Source organism: Marmota marmota, unplaced genomic scaffold (genome assembly GCF_001458135.2).
Source record: "Marmota marmota marmota unplaced genomic scaffold, marMar, whole genome shotgun sequence".
Lineage (NCBI taxonomy): Eukaryota > Metazoa > Chordata > Mammalia > Rodentia > Sciuridae > Marmota > Marmota marmota.
In genome coordinates this window covers 2356337-2376658 of record NW_025999945.1, presented here as the reverse complement: position 1 = coordinate 2376658, position 20322 = coordinate 2356337, and the positions used below count along the sequence as shown (strand labels likewise).

Sequence of the window (20322 nt, the reverse complement as noted above, 5' to 3'; positions counted from 1 at the left end):
TTTTTTTTTTTTTTTTTTTTTTTTTTTTTTTTGTTACTATGGACTGAACTCGGGGCACTTGACCACTGAGGCTGGCTTTGAACTTTCAACCCCCTGCCTCAGCCTCTGAAGCCACTAGTATTACAGGCATGCACTTTCACACCCAGCTATTTAAACTTCTATCATTAATTCACAGATCTGCCAGGCAGAATAATTAATACAAATGTCAGTGACCTGAATGGTACTTTCAATCAAGTTGACATGATTGGTTTGTAGATTGTTTTTTCCAATGAAGTAAATTACACACACTTCTCAAACTAATATGGAACATTAACCAAGATAAAGTATGCCTTATGATATTTAAAATGAATTGTAAAAAGCATACTTTCAGAGTTCATTGGAATTAAACAATATACTTATAAATAACAAAAGTGTCAAATGTTAAGACTCAACAGAAATCTTTTTTTTAAATAGAGAGAATTTTTCAATATTTATTTTTTAGTTCTCAGCAGACACAACATCTTTATTTTATTTTTATGTGGTGCTGAGGATTGAATCCAGCGCCCCACGCATGCCAGGTGAGCACACTACCACTTTAGCCACATCCCCAGCCCTCAACAGAAATCTTAATGTCTAAATTAAAATACGACTTATAGGGGACTGGGGTAATGGCTTAGTGGTATAGCACTTGCCTAGAATATGTGAAGCACTGGGTTCAATTCTCAGTACCACATATAAATAAATAAGGTCCATTTGACAACTAAAAAAACTTTAATACAACTTATCAAAGTTTGCAGGAGGTAATGATAGCAGTGAGTAGAGAAAATTTATAATTAAATTTTTCAAAATGATGAAAGATATAGAATCAATAACTTTCCATCTTAGAAAACTAGAAAATGAAGAAACAATTAAGGCCTAAAACAAGCGGAAGAGAAATAAATGAAAAGAGGAAAATAATAGAGAAAAATCACCAAAAGCAAAGATGATTCTTTAGAAATTGATCAACATTATTGATCTTTTCATCCAGACTAACTCAAGAGAAAAGAGGATACAAATTACCATTAATAGGAAGAATAGATGAAATGGACCAATTTATTAAAAGGCATAAACTAGCAAAATTCATACAGGGGATGGAGGTAACCTTAATAGTCCTAGATCTATTAAAGAATTACAGCAATTAACACAACATCATTTGGAGTCCTGGGGACCTCTGGAAATAATTCAGATTCCCCAAGGAAATCTGAGATCTCACAAAGGTGAGGTGGGGGTCAGGGATGCTGCCCTAAGCAGCTTTGGAAATGAGTAGCATTTATAAGGCAAAAGGACCACACATAAGCACTATCGAGCAAACTCACAGAACATGGCAGTACAGCACAACATTCTGAATCTGTAACTGAGCAATTAAGTATATGGATGGTGGATAGTAAGAGCCAATCTTTCCCTAGTGGAGTGGGAATTCATAGATAAGCAGTGGGTGGAAGCTAGGATGATCTTTGTAGTAATTGATTAGTATTGTGTGGAGACATCAGCATGAACTCAGGTGTAACAAAATTTAGAGATGATTACAAGACTTATAGAGGGGTTTATGTATGTGAGAGAGACAGTCAGAGACAGATCTTTGATCCATCTGTTAAGAGGGACCAGAAACAAGGCCTTTCTGACTCTGAGACCTTGTTTCCAATAGCATTCTGCAATGGAAGGAATGCTACTGGAGAAATGATTCCAAGATTGGGACAGGCAATATACCAAATGAGCCTGGAACATCTTATAATGCTTGAAAACAATGAAAAAAACAATACCCTCCCAAACTGGTATGTAATTTTTAGCCTATACCAAAATGATATGGGTAACTGAGAGATTTGTCAAAGCTAGAATAACTTGATCACAAATGTTATTATTGTTGAATTCCTTGGATTATAAATCAAAGTATAAAATAAGTATCCCTGAGTTCATACTGATATAAACAAATGACTGATAAATTTAGAAAGTGGAGGAGAAGAAACAAGCCCTTTGCAGTATTATACAAACAACTTTTGTAGATATTCCACTATCAGGAAGAAAGATTATAATTCCCCATTCCTTAAATGTGGGCTATGCATACTTGCTTCCTTCCAAAAGGTCCTTGGCAAAGGCAGAGTGAAGAAAGAACTATCCTTAGAGTGAGAAACATGATGAATACTGCCTCTGGCAGATGATGAGGCTAACATCAATGGTGATGATCATAATGATCATATATACTTTTGATATGACATGATGAAATGACAACTGTTATCTTTCTCTGAAAAGCCCATAACCCCAATAAAAGCATGAGAAAAACACCAATAGGGGAGCATCCTATAAAATACTTGACCAGTACTACTCAAAACTGTCAAGGTCATCAAAACAAAAGAACCTGACAAATTGTTGCAGTCAACAAGAGCCTAAGGAGATAGAACTAAATGTAATGTAGGGTCCTGCATGGAAAAGCGAGGAAGCAATTAGGAAAAAATCTTAAGATATGTTGAGTCCAATCATGGATTTTAGTTAAAATTAAGCAAAATCAGTGCAGTGTTATTAACAAATGCACCACACTCATGTATCATGTTAATAAGGGAAACTAAGTACACAGTATTTGGGAACTCTTCGATTTACAGAAAAATTGAGAAGATACTACAAATTACTCTGAACATAAAAGCTACTTAACCCATTAAGTCCCAGGTTTTCCATTCTATGACTGTTGAGAGCCACAGCCGAAGGGGCCCCAGCAAACTTTCAGACTGCCAGCTGTTTTGTTTGGCATGTGTGGTTCTAAAAATAAAGTTTGTTTCTTTTGACAAGTGGCTCCTGAATTGTGCCCAGCCGGACTGCGGCATATGACTATATCAACAAAATTGATACAAGTGCATTAAAATAGGTTGGGAATCATAATATAGAGCTTATATATTCTTTATAATTAAGAACAAAAAACAATCTATAAACAGGACACTAGCACAATATAGTATCGTTTGCATATACAAGTCATCCTATAAATAGGGCATTGGGAAACTATGATATGTGGGACCCTGGGACAAAGTAGGAACACAAAATAGATGTTTTTTTTTTTAAAGCATAAGACAGTCTAGAGACTAGTCTCCCTATAGTTTCCTGAGTAACTCAGCTGTACACTCTCAAGGCATATTTCCTAGTCAGCAAAACGGTTCATCTGTACCAACCCTCCTTAAAAATAAGCTTAACTAACCAGGATCACAACCTTTGGACATTTATGCTCTGAACTGTATTACAATTTCTTCCAAAATATGTGTACTTCCATCCCTTGGAGGAGTTACTGTCTGCCCTATTTTATCCATCACATCATATGTGCAGTGAAGCTTAAGTGCTCAGGTCAGTTGGCCGTCTGACCCTACTTGTTTTAACATCCTAATACTGCAAAGTTAGGCAGTTGACCCCATGTTCTTTCCTTCACCCAGATTTGAATTTTTTTTTTTGGCATGCATTTTTTAGTAAGATCTTCTTAGGTATAATACACAAAATGTCATATTAGTAGTAAATAATGAGATATAACAATATTTCATTCACCAGTCCTCTCAGCATAAACCTAAGTAATTTCCTTTCAAGATCCGCTGAAGGTTTTGGCCAACATTGTTATTTCTTGAGGAACTCCTCATTCCACTCAGCCTCCCTGAAAGCCCTGATACCACCCTGTGGAGGTGCTCCTGGGTGGTATGGAGGCTGCCCACTGTTGCCTGCTCTCCTGCCTTGCTTCTAACACACTGTTGGTGGTGCACCAGAATCAATAGAATAGGCTCATGTTGACAGAAGAGCAATGACTTTGTTGTTTCCAGGTCTGGCACAGGCACACAGTGGGAGTCACAAGGTTAAATGAAGCGGGGCCTGTGTTGGAAAGCAATGTTGACAGAACTGATAATCACCTGTTCTGAAATCCCAGGTAATAAAGGCAGGAGAGGGTACAGTTTCAAACAGTTTTAAGTGTATGTCACTCTGCATTGCTCCTAGCTCATCTCTGCCTATGTCTAAAAGTTCTTTATGGTCAGTCCAACTATGAGCCCAGAGGGTGGAGGAAAATTGAATGGTTATGACATGTTTTCATGAAGAATTTCAGCTAGCTTTTGAATGCAAGTAATTAAAAGCCACTTGACCATGATTGCTGTTTTTGAGAATTTTTGCACCATGTACCAGAGTTAAGAAGAACTCTAATAACTGCAGTCAAGCTGTAACACGTTTCTTCTATAGCAAAGTAATATAACTACAGACCTCCTCTAGGGACAAGAAGCAGCAGGCTCACCTTTCCCCTGTCCCTAACCAGATGCCCCCTTCAGCTAGGGGGACTGAGCATGTGCCACTGTCTCTTAGATCTTTGCTATTCCTCTGTCATATTGATTCTCTCTGATATTTACTGTAGGCCTTGGCACATGTGAGAGTACATGTTTGCCTTTGGGATTATACAATTAGTGTCTAACAATAAACTCCTTGAAAGCAAGAACATTTCACGTGTTGTGATAACTCATTATGTCCCTGGTCCTTACTAGGCACTGTCTGATACCAGTTACTTCATTTCTGCATTAATCTATTCATTCAAATATAAATCTATATTGAATAAGGGAGTTAGAATTTAATATTTCAAACAAGACATCAAGTTTTAGATTAGAACTATTTAAAAATTAACTTTAATACTACAAAGAAATTACCTCTTTTGATATCAGCTCTGCAGATAATTCGATAAAATTCAATTCACTCTCACCAATGAATTCAAATGTCCACAATATTAGGTGGCATTCAGATCTCTTATTGAATTGAGGTTATTTTTCATTCTGTTAGAGTACTTTGACTATATACATTGTAAAATAGTATGTACTTATATCTACTACTAGCCTGTGAGCATCTTGAGGTTAGCAATGATCTCTGTATTTTAAGCTTTCCATGTATTGTCCAACATATAAAAGTATTCAGTAAACATTACTGAATAAATGTATGCCTCTCTACCAATTGTTAAGGTTGTGCTGGGCATTTTTCTCCAGTATTTATTACCTTGCAGTTCTTTCTCTTTCATATCAGGGATTGAACCCAGGGGTGCTTTACCACTGACCTATATCCTCAATCCTTTTTATTATTTATTTTGAGACAGGGTCTTGCTCAGTGGCTAAGGCCAGCCTTCAACTTGGTAATCCCCCTGCTTCAGCCTTCTGAGTAGTTGGGATTACAGGTATATGCCACCACACCTAGCTAAACCTATTTTTCTTTAAGATGATTACTGGATCAAAAGGTAGGAAGGATATACAATTTTTTCCCTTACTTTGTGATTATATGTATTTTTCCTGATTTTAAGAGAACAGCAGCTCATCTCTCTTTTGATGACTTCTCTTTCTGATCCCTGAACCAGACTGAGAAGTTTCACTTAGCTCTTTCTCACTCCCAGACTCAATACAGAGGGTTAGTTCATCTCTTCATCTCTTTGGGTCACAAAGACTTGAACTGCAAATGAAGGTAGGGGCTAGATGTTCATAAGGCACTACAGGATAATCTACCCTCATTCTTATGTCTCAGTCAAGCGCTTCCAGAAAATCATGTTGCTTCAATTGACTAGGTGTTTCACATCTTGTTAAATGACTGTAAAGTGAAACCCTTCGCCATTAATGTTTAATGAACATAAGGGAATGCCAGACACAATTCATTTGTTAAACACCACCATTTGCAAAGAATTTTAAGTAGTTAACCTGGTCTTGGAGATAAAAGACAGATTTGCCTGATATGGTAATCAGGAATTTTTTTTTTTTTTTCTGGGAAGGATGATTATGTACCTAGATACCTGTCATCCTCCTTTGTAGAGGAAATGAATGCTCACAGTAGGAAGACCGGTGATGGACCTGGGTGTTCAGAATTTCTTAATAGAAATGGAAAGTTGCATTTGAACAGAGATTCTGAACTTTCTAGCCACTTTTGCTATTTTTGAAAGGATAATTTTCTGTTATGGAGTGGCCATGCATTATAGGGCATTTATCTGTATCCCTGATCTGTAACCACTAGGTTCCAGTAGTATTCTTTCCCCAGGTATTTACAGCCAAAGTATTTTTCAGTCTTTGCCAAATGTGCAATGGTGGTAAGAGCAAATTTCCCCCTGGTGAGAGCTAATGAGTTTATAGGTCTGCTTTTATCTTTGACCTACTCACTAGTCTTCTGATAGAAGTAACTGTCTAAGCTCTAAGCTCCATTTCCTCCTCCTAGATATTATAAGTTAAACATTCACTGTGAGAAGGAAATGAGACAATATATTTGTTATTTAGTATGATAACTGTGTTTGCGCTCAGCACATGTGTTTTGCTGTTACCATGTCATTTATCTTTTTGTTATATTGACATGGGTATTTCCTCATAGCTCTTACCAGAAGAAAATAGTATAAAAACCTACAAAACAAAAATGCATTTGAAATTCCCTTTCATAGACATCCAATGTTCTTAGTCACATGACTGCTTTCCCTAAAACTACTGATAGTATGCTTCCTGGTCTTCAACTGCAGAGCATTAAAGAAAAGCAAATGTTCTTAAAATATTTGGTTCCTTTTTAATAGACTTAATATCTATTCTCCATCACTATTTTGTCTCAAAACTTACAGCATGGAAAATTGCAGTCAAATTGATATTTGCTTCCTGGAATAAAATTGTGAGCAAAGGGTATCAGCATGTAATTCACCAAAGAGGAAATTTGACTAGAAATATGTGGACGGAGATTATGCTTCACTCTCAAATAAAGAAATGCAAATTTCAAAGAATGCCATCCTACTATTAAATTAGCAAAGGAAATGTTGATAGAGATATAACAAAACCAGCAGTGACCCACATTGCCTTCTAGCACTGAAACTGACATGCTTTTGGGAAAGAAACTTATCACAATCTGGTCTTGTTAAGGAGACCTGCTCAGGTAGCCCTTGAGCCTATGCTGGCAATATGCAGAATGCAATGTCTCTGTGCACATATCTCTTCAATGCACCTTGCTCTCATTTTGTTGGCATATTTAAATGCCTTCTCCTCATACATATTTTCTTCCTGGAGTCCCAATTCCTGCTTAGCAATTCATCCTGATAATTTCTTGGGATGATCTTAGATGATCAAAACACTTCTGTCTCTGAGACTTAGAGGGGAATGAAACCCCAAAATATGCATCTTTGAAATAAGGATTATTTTGGGTTAAGGTCATAGAGACCCAGAATAGGTAGTAAAAGCTCTCCAAATAGGCTTTTTTTTTGGGGGGGGGGGGTAAAGGAAATTTCCTTTACCAAAAAAGAAGAAAAAATCACTTAAGCCTTCATATGAATGCTTAATTACAACTCTTACATTCCATATTTTTCCTGGACACCGTTCCATAACTTGCTTCCCCAACCTGGAAGTTGGAAATACCTCTTTTCCTTTAGCCTAAGCTGGTATGTAAGCCTAAATTACAAATACCCCTTTGAGTTACCCATTTCTGGGTATTCTATGTTACACTACTAATACCCATGTTAACACACCTCTGCTTTTCTCTTATTAATCTGCCTTTGGCTATAGGGTTCAGCAGAGAACCTAGAAGAATAGAAGTTAAAAAAATGTTTTTTTTTCCCCCTATCCTCTTCTTAGGCAACAAAGGTATGAATACAAAAAGACACCATCCTCACCCTTGAGCCCTGAGGACATAATCTAGTTGAGACCCTTCCTGTTTTGTGTGTCCATACATAACATAGGGCCCTGTGGGCTGAAGAGGAAATAAAATCATATTCACCCAACATCTCCTAAGTGTTGGAAACCTGCAGCTAATCACTTCCTTCTTGTAATTCCAATGAAATGAGGGCAGAGGAGAGGATGCAAGTGAAGATTGTAGCATTGGTGAAAAGAGCCTGGATGCCTACCAGGATGGGGATGGATGAGAGGGATTGTGAAGTGTTCACTCCTGGACCATTAATGAAATCATCCCAAATGAGTTTGCGGCAATCATGCAGGAGACAAAAGATGCTATCAGCGCTTATTAGATAAAAAAGAAGGGTCACAACCAAACTGTTAAATACATGGCTATGGACAAAGACTCTTCTTGACCTGGCTTGCTTCAATCAGGCCTCACCTTTACGCTATAAAAACTGCATCCCCTCAACACAAGTGCTTTCATACCCCTATTTCTCCACCCCACACTAAAAGACCTGAACAAATACTAACTTAGTTTCCAACAGCTCAAGGCTGCATCCCTAGAATGACCATAGCCTCCCCTCTTCAAGTGCCTGCTGAAAAACAAAGCAACATCAAACGCAAGGCCCACACCTGAAGATAATGCTGAGTTCCTATCTAAAACACTTACAGGAAGCTTTATGGTTATGAATGTCTCTTGCACCTCAGGAAGTATCTTTCACAAGCACCTACAAAACATTCCTTTGAAATATCCACATCAGGGTCTTCCTGGGAGCATGGTATCCTGATTTCAGTAATTGCCGGCCAGAAGACACCACTGCCCAACTGCAGGGACACACTGACCCACCTTGAGCACTTTGTCTCTTCCCTAGCTCTAAGCCCTCACTTGTCCCCCTTTCTGCTCTCATTCTCCCTTTAAAAGGCCAAGTCACCTTGTATATACGGAATATGTGCACAATGGGCCCCCTTCCCCATCACTGTGGTACATTACTGATTAAAATCCATCCCTATTGCTGTCCCATGTGTCCAGACTTGTTTATCTTTGACGGGACTAGTTGCTAAGGAACTGAACCCCTCCATCACTGTGGCTGTTTAAGGTGCTTGGATTATACTCATTAGAAATCATTAGCAAAAGTGTTCTCTGAAAAGAACAAGCCCTGCCTATTCCCACGAATAAAAGTTTAACAAAACTTTGCCGGCAAGCAATTCTGATTTATGAATCCCACATTAAACCATCTAAGTACATCTGTTAGGCACATCATAATGGTGACTTTTTGGGTAATGATTTCTTAGAATCACAAGTGATGTATGAATTCCCAGCAATTTAAGCGTTTGAAGGGGCCTGAATGTGTCCTGAGTGATTGCCTATTATACTCAAATCCTAGTTTTATAGTATGGCCTTTGTTCCTTTGTTTCATGCCTCATAATCTGGAATCACAATCTTATGTGTGAGCAAAGCATTGCTACCCATAGGAGGAACATTTCAGCATGTATTAGATAGTCTCTTTCATTTGTGTGTTTTGCAATATATCTTAGAAGAGATTAAAACTACCTTTCAAAAGTGTGCAGGAAAAGAGTTTGCCTTTAAGTTTTGGTGTCTATACATCCTGGTGTTAGAAGAATTGACTCCAGGACTGAGTCTCACATTTCTCATTCCTCTGACCCCCTTAACTTGGAGCTGCTTGAACATAGTATGCATTTGTTGAGTCCCATGGCTTTATTCTTTTTTAATTTCTTTCTCTCTTAGTTCTTTAACTATATGATGAACCTTTCATGCCTTTTGAAATCCTGCTAGAGTCTGACCTTGTTGAGGGATAGCTCCAGTTCTGCCTCCTCTAGGTCCTCCCTCCAGCCTTGCTGTAGCATCCACCATAGCTGTGCAAATTCTTACATAGTTCTGGTGGTGGTTCTAGTTCCTGCATGGCACCAAACATTATTTCTGGCATAAAGTAACAATTCAGTTGTTTGATGGGACAAGCTTTTTTTGCTACTAGAGATTAATTTATATTACAGATAAAAATCAAGAGCTAACTTCTATTTCTTTCTTCTGATACGTGCATATATACATACCTACGTGCATGCAAATGAAAGATGATTTAAGTAAACTATAAAGTACTGAAGAAAAGTGAGTATAATTATAGGTTCCCTTTTCCCTCTGGACAGGGATGCTGAGGTGGGCTGTAGGAAGAGACATGCAGACACATTACTTACATTTTGCAACTGGATGTGGCTTTTCACCAAGCTCTCTGATTTTGCCATTGTGCTGGATGCTTTAAGACTGTAGTTTTTACCATTTTGTGACTCCTTCAGCTGCTCTTGGATTTGTTTAGCTTGTTTCCTGCAGGTATAAATAGGTGTTATCAGAATTTGCATACGTTTATGGAATCTTAAATTTTGATGTTCATTCATTCCCCATGTCTTTGACATTTGCCAAAGCTAGATGAGCTCAGTTAACAAAGACAGCCCTTCTCTTGTTTTCAACTCCACCAAGAAATACTTCCAATTTAGAGCAAACCTGGTATTATGCATTATGATCCTGAGATTCATAAGCAATGGTGCTTAGGAACGTGATGTGTTGTCCTGGCCTCCATAAATGCAAGAGTTTCCTAATCCTCAGTGCTCACTTTTAAATAATTGGAAATGCTATGGATAAGTGACTAAAGGAAAAATATGAGGCTTGACTTTGGAGGCCACATATTTTTGCTAAGATATATGTCTAGCCTATATGCATGGCTTGCATACAAAAATGTGTATATTTTCTGTTTTGTACATTTATTATTACCTACAGCCTAAATAATAGTTAATTTTTAAGGAAATAACTAATGATTTCATAGTACTGTGTCACACATCATTTTAACTACTTTACAGGTACCAGTTAATTAATTTTCCACAATAATTCTATGTGATGAGACGATAACACTATCTCCATTTAACAGATGGGTAAACAAAGGCACAAAGAAGTTAAATCATTTGCCTAGGGTCACAGAGAGTAAGTGGTAGAGCACAGCCTTCAACCAAACCACCATCAAGAGATTTACATATCCTCAGCTTCTAAGCAGGGATGCTGAGATTGCTGTAGGTTTTTGGGCTCAGAAATAAAGTGATCCTGCATGTACATGTGGAGGGACTGTTATTTGGTTCATTCGGTATCTATTCCAGAGGAGTGGAACAAACTCTTGCCTGAACAGCTGCAATCTTCCAGAAGGTTCATAGCAATTATCTATTACTGTCAGACTCAGTACCCATGAAAACAACTTTGCCTCTCCCCTGAGTTCTCTGTCAAGGAGACTGGTTGGAAGACAAATCTTACCATGAATGTCTCCATTCTGCTACTACAGGGACTGGGATCTGAACCTGAGCTCTTATCCACCAGCTTGCCACCCTAATAATTCTCTAAATGTCTCTGAGCTTCCCTTTCTTCATGTGCAACTGGAGTTCATAAGAACTACCTTTTCTTCCATGTATATGGTGGCAGCTGAATGTGAGAGGGTATACAAAGTGTTCATATCTTTTTCTTTTCAATGTGCAGTTAGCTTAGTATTGGGGGCAGATGCTGTGGAGGAATGAGAACATTGCCCAGAGATAAAATATTGTACTAATTGAATCTCTCACAAGTAAGTCACTGATATTTTCTAAAGAATTTGGAGGTTATGAGCATCATTTACCCTTTTGAATTTACACTGCCAATGTGTTGGTAGCTGTTTGTTTACATTTTTATCTTTACAATTATTTGGGGGGCTTTTATCTCCAACACTCCTGGTTGCTTTAATCCAGGTGTAATAATCTGTCTGCAGACCAACAGCCAATCTGCAGCCTATTGTTTAAAATGAGCTTATAATATGAGCATTTAAGAAGCACATTGTGGCCACAAAATCCTCTCAGGGATTCATTCAAGAAGAATACAGAAAATCTGGAAGTGCCAGCCCAGTAAATCACCAAGCAGCAGTAAAAGCCTGGTTGTCATAAAGCAAGGACTCAGTGTCTCTACTGTCTTAATTCTTAGGAGAGTACCTATCTTTTCAGTAATCCCCTGACTCAGAGCCTGATATAAAACAGGATCTTTCTACAATGTGCCTTCCTTTACCACCTTCTCACTCAGGTGGCGACTGAACAATTTTCCAGGATACGTGTTCTTTTATTTCAGAGCCAGCATCTCCTCCCACCCCCAATTCCTCTCCATTCAAAAACACATACTTGATTTTTTCCCCCCTCTCTTTCATCTTCCCTTCAGAAAATGGGAATAGAGGAAATGAGCAGCAGCTGAGAGCAATACCAACAGCTCTCTCATGACAACAGTTGCTCTGGGAAAGGGGAGGTATTTGTGCCTTGTATTCTGGAATGCCAATAGCCCAGCCAGATCAGTATTGAGACTTTGCTAAGTTTCTCTAACCTAATGCATTAGAAAGAGATGAAACACGTGTTGGGGAACAGAAGACATCACAAGCCTATTTCTAGACATTATTTGCAATGTCATGGCTAAATTCCTAAGGAAGCAGACCCTGGAGTGGAGATAGTATGTAGGACTCTGAAAAGGAGGATCTTTGGTATGTGCAGCTGTGAAAGTGAAAAAGGGGGAAGAAGACAGGATGGGGCAAAGGGAGAAGCTAGAATGCGATGCAGTCTCCATGGAAACCTTAGCCAACCCCCTAGGGAGATCTGGAGTTGACTTGGTCTTACACCCCCAATTTGAAGAAAAGGTGTGGTCTTGTGAGCCCTACACTGATGTGTCATCAGAGGTGGGTTATCTCAGAACAGGGCATGTGACCCAGAAAGGCAGCTCAGGGTCTGAGGTCAAACAGCATTTCAGAGCGTCCTTATGATGCAAAATCTCTTACTGAATAGGTGATAAGCTATAGGAAGAGGCATGTTGCTACTGGTAATACCTTTCCTAATTTTTCCTATTGTTTTCCCAGTTTTGATTACCATCCATTTCAGGTTTTGCTGTCAGGAACCTTTTCTCTCCTACCCCAAATTTAAGTTAGTAATTTCCAAATTCTACTAAAAACTCCTATAGCTGATTTCATCCTTCTTACCTAAGTAAGCTGAAGAGAAAACCATTAAGAATTGATAGTTTCCATCTGAACCATATTGGCCATACTTAAACTAATTAATATTTGCATTAAATACATATGGGCTCACTAGATGTAATGAGAATTCTTTCTACTCTTTTGGCATTGTGGCATTTGATTAATTCCATCAGAAAAATCCTCCAAATCCAAGAAGACATGCTTCATTTCTAGCTCATCATGTTAGCTACCTTCAAAGTTTCAGACATGTTGCTGTAATATTTCTTTTGATGGCGCTGTGCTATGCCACATAATGAGGACAAGAGTGGCAAAATCTGAGTGATAATGCAAGGTATAGCATAAACAACTCTGAGAATGAGCTTTGTGGTAAGTCCCAACTCTCACTGGCCAGGATGCTACATCCCAGTTTACCAATGGACTTATTTGGGTACCAGTGATAGGCCACTGAATACTGGAATACTTGTGGGCCATAACCTGGAGTCAAAAGAAAGTATCACATGTAAATAACCATATTTTATGCATGAAAGCAAGGGCTGATCAAGTCGGTGGGTGCCTATTCTGTTTTACCAAAACATTCCGAAATGTAAACACAAATCCAAGAATTCACAAAAGACGCTTTTGCCAGGGTTTTACAAAAATCAATATTGTTTTCAGTAGTGTGTACTAAGTGGTTGGGGTGGGGCAAGGCATTTCTGTCAAAAATAAAGGAAGACTATGCCAGAAATTATAAGAGAAGGAAATATAAACTCTAGGTCTCTAATGAGAAATGGCATTCCAGTTGGAAAGGCATCACTATTATCATTATATTTTTTCAAAAAACGTGTCCTGGGTGAGCAGAGAGAAGGGAAATATTCCAATGAGTACTCCTCCCCCTGCTTGGTCCTCTGAGATTCCCATGAAGAACCTGGCATTGAATGGTGTTTCCAACAAATTCCCTGAACCCTCGCTGAGCCCAAGGAACAGATGATGGTCTCAGAGCCTACTGGAGGCCCAGAGAGTGAGACTGACAGCCCTAAAGACAGAAGTTCTTTAGTTATCCAGCTGTTCTCCATTCTTGTGATTACCATAATCAGTCTTTTACTTAAATGTGGTACAACTACAAATTATACTCTAAAAATAAGTGATTAACTGCTTCTTCATAGTAATTTGCTTATTGTTAAATACACTATTTCTTGCTCATCTGCAGTTCTTACTAGGAGACCCTTCTAACATTCTGCTGGGTGTGATTATCCTTCACATCCTCTGGTGTATGCTCTTAACTTTGTAGCAACATAGTCTTTAAGTCTTGGAGTGGAAAACTATAGGTGTTAAAAATACCAAGCCATTGTGGAGTATTTAATCTTTCAAACACTGTGCTGTGACCTGTATAGCATTATCCCATTCAGTCTTTAATGTGATTCTGTAAGGTAGATGTTGTTTTGGTACATATTTCACCTAAAAGGAAACTGAGGCTAAGAAACTCCCATGTGGCTGATTGGTGTAAAATCCTGACCACTACAGCCTTGTGACCTCCCTAAAGTGCTAGAGGCTCCACCAGAGAGGGAAATCCTAAGTTGCTCTGAAGAGTTTCATCATTTGGAGGACTTTATGAGCCAATATGGCACAGTAATTTAAAATAGGTTTTGTCAATTACACTTGCTGAGATTCAGAGCCCTGTATCTGCAGTTTTCTACCTTGCTGATTTGAAAAGTTGATATTTCAAAATAAATTTTCATATTATCTGCAATATTGGATTTGAAATATCTCCCCAAAGCTTACGGAGTAAAGTGTTGTCTCCTAACTGATGCTATTAGGAGAGTGGGACTCCACTCCTTCCTCTTTTTCTCTTTTCCAACGTTCAGCTATAAGAGAAACAGACCTCCTCTGCCACATGTTCCTACCATGATGTATTGCCTCAGGACCAAAAGCAGTGATGGGTAATTTAATCATGGATTGTAATCTACAAAACTGTGAGCCAAAATAATTGTTTCCTCTTCATAAGGTAATTCTATCAGGTATTTTGTTATAGTAATGAAAAGCTGACTAATACTGTATTTTCCAGGTCGATAAAATGCACCACTCAGATTGTTTTGACAACTGGGATATAAAGTGTGAAAAGCTCAGTGTGCCTGACAAAGAGTTCTAACTTTCCAGTCGGGAAGTTATAATTGTCATAGCCATCATATTTCTTTGGCACATCTTGGCTAATAAAATATAGTGTTCTGGATGAGGCCATGGAATAAGGAAAAAGATAGTAGGTAAACAAACAAAAACCTACAGATATCTGAAAGTATGGACTTTCTATCAATATTATTCCATAAATTATGACAGATGAACCATATATTAATAATAGAGGAAACTGGGTCTAGGCTGTATAGGAATTCTGTGTACTATTTTTATAGCAATCCTGAAATAATTTTAAAATAATCTTTACTGAGTTTGTCATTTATTTTTAAGGGGTAATTATTTTGTTTTTAATTAACATACACAACATGCAGACAGGTATTATATATTTTATCTGGAAACTGATTCATTTTTAGAAGAGCAAATGGTTAGAAAAATATAGTTCCTATGAAAAGCAATTTCATGTTGGCTTAGATTCCAGACAAGCTGTAGGAGTAAAATCTGAGCCAACTTTTTAAGGCTCAAGAATTGAAAAGACTAATGTTTTTATCTGCATTTATTATTTAGGGAAATGATGTAATCTGAACTTAAAATAACTATCAGAGTTAATTTGGAAAAAAAAAATACATACACAAACACTTTTGTGTGTATATGGATGTATTTTATTCTCCTTTATTAGTCAAAAGTAAGTACCTTCATTTGCCAAAGGTCAAGTTTCTTGGCAAATGAACTTCAGGGCAAATTCAACATATGTATGTCAACTGGTGAGCTAATACATTTTTTTAGGATTCTTCATATTTGCCTAAAACCTTTATGAGTATCAGGTAAAAATAGCAGGAGAGATTTTTTTTTTTCTGTAGTTTCTTTCAGGAAAGGCTAGGTAATGGTTGATAATGTTTAGTGTCATAGCAGTAACTCCCCTGTTTCAAAGTCAGTACTTTAGTGACAGGCAGACACTAAGCCTTTAATGCAGGCAGGTAATCAACTAGTACAAATGATTGCTATGTGCAAAGATAACACCCACTCCCCATACAGACATACACACCCAGTTCACATGCTCCCTGCAGTCTACTAAGAGGTCTGAGTCATTTGCAGATGGTTAATGAACCCATTTGCACAGGATCCCTCTGCTTGGAGCAGAGACTGAGAACATAAAGAAAGATAAAAGGTTATTTCTCAGAGCACTTTAACACTTGAGAGAAATGGTCTTACTTGCTTTTGAAGTAGAATGCTGCACAGAACATGCCCACGATGACAATTCCAAAGATGATACATGAAATTGACAGCACCTGCCTTTGATAAACTTCTTCACTCTCTGTGAATGTGAAAAACAGAATTAGAATGGATGCTAGCAGGGCACAGCAGCTACAATCTCCATCTTTGTCCTCCCAAACTGGTAAGATACTTTGAAAGCCAACGTTTTTGTTCCTGTCATGAATAGGAAAAAACATGAAGAAGTTATTTTGATTCAATTTCTTTGCCAAGTTCTATAGGATAAATGGTTGCTATTTTTTTTCTTTTCCTGCATCTACATGGCTAAATCATAACTCATACATCGATATCAGAATCATAAATTTCATTATCAAAAGACATTCCATGGCTTTAGGACATATGATTTTGAAACTGTGGTAGGGTCCATAATAATGAGCTGGAAAAATAAATATATATGCATCTGAAATTTCCTGTGCCCCTGTTGGCTTCCAAGATGCTGATGTCCCTGGATGGTTTTCTGAGTCTGATTGGTTCTTGGCTGTCTGCCTCCCATTCATCTTTCTGTTAGTATGATTGACATCACTCAGGAAATAGAATTTCCATATGCAAGCAAGTAGTATATCATGCACTCTGTGACCTCATCAATACCAGTGTTCTAGCACAATACAACTCAGCCTCTGTTACCTAGGTTGTAGCTTGTCATCACACAAAAAAATGAAAATTTAAAAACAAAACATTTTACTTTGCAGCCACAATTATTTTATACTCCCAGATTCATTTCAAAATTATATCTAGTGAAATAGTTCTTCCATCTCACCAAGAGTTTTGGGTCCATGCAGACCCCAGCACTATTCAAACATCAGATACATCCTTCCTTCCATGCTCACATTGTCTGTACATGTCATAAGAAAAATGAAGCCAGTATAGAAGAGATACTCCACCTTTCTAACACAAAATTAACTGCATCTGTACCCATTTCTCTCTCTGAACATAAAATACTAGTTCTCCTTGAATTATTCAAGCTCTCAACTTTGAAGACTGAATTCTCAGAATATGGACCATCTATGTCAGAATCACAGAGGGAGATTTGTATTTTGTTACTAACAAAAACTATGGCATTCATCTTTGACCTTGTAATATGGAAATCATTTAAGTGAACATTTTAGGTGTTTCTCCTTCATATTAAAGTTATTCAGGTACAGCACATGCCTTATTTTTAGGAAAGGGATATATTCAAATTATGATGTCATCATTGTGATGCAAAAATTCTTAACAAAAATTTAGGAAATAAAATACAGCAAGATATCAAAAAGTTTAGTCCTTCACAACTAACTAGAGTTTATTTAAAGAATACAAGTTGTTTCCGTATTGTATTTAAAAATTATTATTTTTTTACCATTTAATAGGTTAAAATTTATTAGTATGGAAGTTTATGAAAAACTTTAATAAAAATCTTATTTCTGATTTAAGCTCAAATACTAGACATAGAAGGCACTCAGCATGATAAAGAAGAGCTTTTAAAATATACATAATTGTGAAAACTGAACATTCTGTTCCTAAGAGCAGGGACAAAGAATAGTACACCCTTGAAAAGAAGTTGGAAGGGTGGATAGAGTTAGTCAAAGCAATAAGAAAAGTAGAATTAAATCATTTCGATTGGGAAAGTTTGATGATCCTGTTGTTTGTAAAGACCTTTTTTTTCATCTATGCAGATGGAATCTACAAAAGTGTTAGGAAGCTAACTGATTACAAGGTTTCAGGATTAAAACATTAAAGTCATATCTGTTTAATAGTGACACGTTAGAAATTGAAACAAAACTATCACACTAGAATTCAAACTTAAAATACATAGTGATAAATTTGATAAAAACATACACAAGTCCTATTAGCTAAAAGATTTGAAATATTACTCAGGGAATTAAAAAAAAACCCTAAACAGTCATGTTAATGGACTAAAAGACTCAATTCATCACCTTGGAGAAAAGTGATATCTTGAGTACAATCCTATTAAAAATCTCAGAAGGCATTTTGTCATTGTCATTCAAATTGTCCAGCTGATTCTAAATATTATATAGAAATAAAGAACTATGGTGGTTAAAACAGCTTTTCTGAAATCAAGAGAACAAAGTTATAGTACTTTAGTCCAAGAATTACGATAAAGCTATGTAATCAAACCAATACGATATTGTCGTAATTCTAGACAAAACAGACGAGAGTCCAGAAATTATTCAAACATACATAGATTGTTTTCTGCGACTTTTGACAAAAGTCATTTTTTATAGTGAAAGGATATTTTTAAAATGTTACATTATAATAGTAGAGCTATAGTCACAAAAATGGACATTAACCCTAATCTCACACAAATATAAACTCAATGAAAAACAAACCTAAATTTTAACGATGAAATCAGAACTATAGGAGGGACTCTTAGTAATTTGGATTCAGAAATAATTTCTTACCTAAAACACAAAAGACAAAGTATGATATGTTTATAAATGAATGGTGTGGACTTCAACATCATTTACATTTGTTCTTCAAAGATTTCATTAACATGCAGGGCACAGTCTGAGAAAAATATTTGCAAAATACTTTGCCAACAATAGAGCTGTATCTATAAAAATCTCTTACTACTCAATAAGATGATGATGATAAGCAACCCAGTTTAAAAGCGAGAAAAAATTTTCAATATTTAACATGTTTTTATGTCCTTTGGACCAAATATGGCAAAAGCTGTGGGGAATAATAAATAAGACAAACCTCTCTAAATGCACAGCACTTACCTACATAAGGACACAATTGCAATATTATAGGAAAAGGATGAGAGTAACTTCAGGTCAGAAGACAAAAAATGAGAAGATCTGAATAGACATTTTCCCAAAGATATAGGGATAGCAAATAAGTACCTAAAATGAAACCCAAAGTAGTAATTATGGAGTTTCAAATTAAATCATATTGTTATAGATGAAATCACTACTAAAACAGCTAATATAAAAGGCTCATCACATTGTTGACAAGGATATGGAACAATGAGCACTCTAGAGCATTCCTGTACTTTTGATGGAAATGTAAAATGATGTACCAATTTAAAAAATAGCTCCTCAGAAAATTACACACCTACCTTATGATTTAGTCACTGCATTCCTAGGTATTTAATGTTAATAATTTCATAATTATTAATGTTTTAGTTCATTATTATATTAATAAGCATAATTACACATCCAAATATTCATAATAACTTTAATAGCCAAAAACTGGAAATAAGCCAAGTTCCTATTAACAGAGTAGTGAATTAACAAATTGTAGTATATCCATACAATGGAAAATAGCTAAGCAATAAAAAGAAACATTAATATAAGCAACAATATAGATGAAGCTCAGAATTATTATGATGAATGAAATAAATCAGGAAAAACAAGCCCATGTTGGATAAATCCAATTACACAAAATTTTAGAAAGTGGTAACTACTCTATGAACAAAGTATGAATGTGATATCTGGGGTCAGGTGTGGGGAAGAGATAACAGTGACATGAGGAAGTTTTGCAGACTCACACTTACGGTTCAGTGTCTTAATTACAGTGTTCATCTCATAGGTTAATGGTTATGCCAGATTGTACCAAATGACACAAGCAATGTGAACTTTTTAATAAATTAAAATCATGTATATATACATATACACATATTTATTCATGAATGTGTATTCTATTTTTTTCAAGACTGGCATTGGCTCCTTATTAGACTGACAATACTATCCCAAACCTTTTACACTATCTAAAAAGACTTCAGTATGATACCACCTACCTTTTTTTTCCTGACATGTCTAATATTTTAACTCCTTTCAGTCATGATACATGCAGTTTTATTTTTCCTTCTGGAATATTATTCTCTTCTAAGTGCCACTACTCCTTTGACCCCACATTAAATGTCATTAGCCCCTAAATTAGTGCACTATATAGTAAGCTCCACTGGTTCAGGGGACTGCATTTTTCACTGATTAATTAATTGGCTCACCACTGTTTTCCCAGCACCTTGTACCAAAGTCACATCACTGGCATGCTAAAACTTGTTACCCGAGTAAATCAGATATTTAACATCCTCACAGGGATTCTCAGATTAAAGTAGGGTGAGAGTTGATGTAACTCAAGCTAAATGTTTAAGAGTTAGAATCGTTGCCTTTACCACCAAGTCCTCCAAGGCTGCACACAAAACCTCTTTTCTGAATTGAGCACCTGCCACTGACTCCACCCATTTTAAAATCCAGCCCAGGTTCCTCCTTTGGGGATCCTTTCCATCCAACCTTGGCCTTTTCACTGTGACTCTATGCTCCCAAAGTCCTCTTCACAGGACAAAGCTCCATTAA

At 36.8% G+C, this 20322-nt stretch overlaps 1 protein-coding gene across 1 annotated transcript in view; it reads right to left on the bottom strand.

The window, feature by feature from the left end:
* The window catches only part of Nrg3 (neuregulin 3), a 1019685-nt gene that overhangs the window by 23289 nt on the left and 976074 nt on the right, over positions 1-20322 (bottom strand). The window contains exons 7-8 of the mRNA XM_048801779.1: positions 15965-16067; positions 9834-9960 (exon numbers count right to left, since the gene is read on the bottom strand). Coding sequence (XP_048657736.1) covers positions 9834-9960; positions 15965-16067 — 230 coding nt within the window. The remainder of the gene's footprint in view (positions 1-9833; positions 9961-15964; positions 16068-20322) is intronic.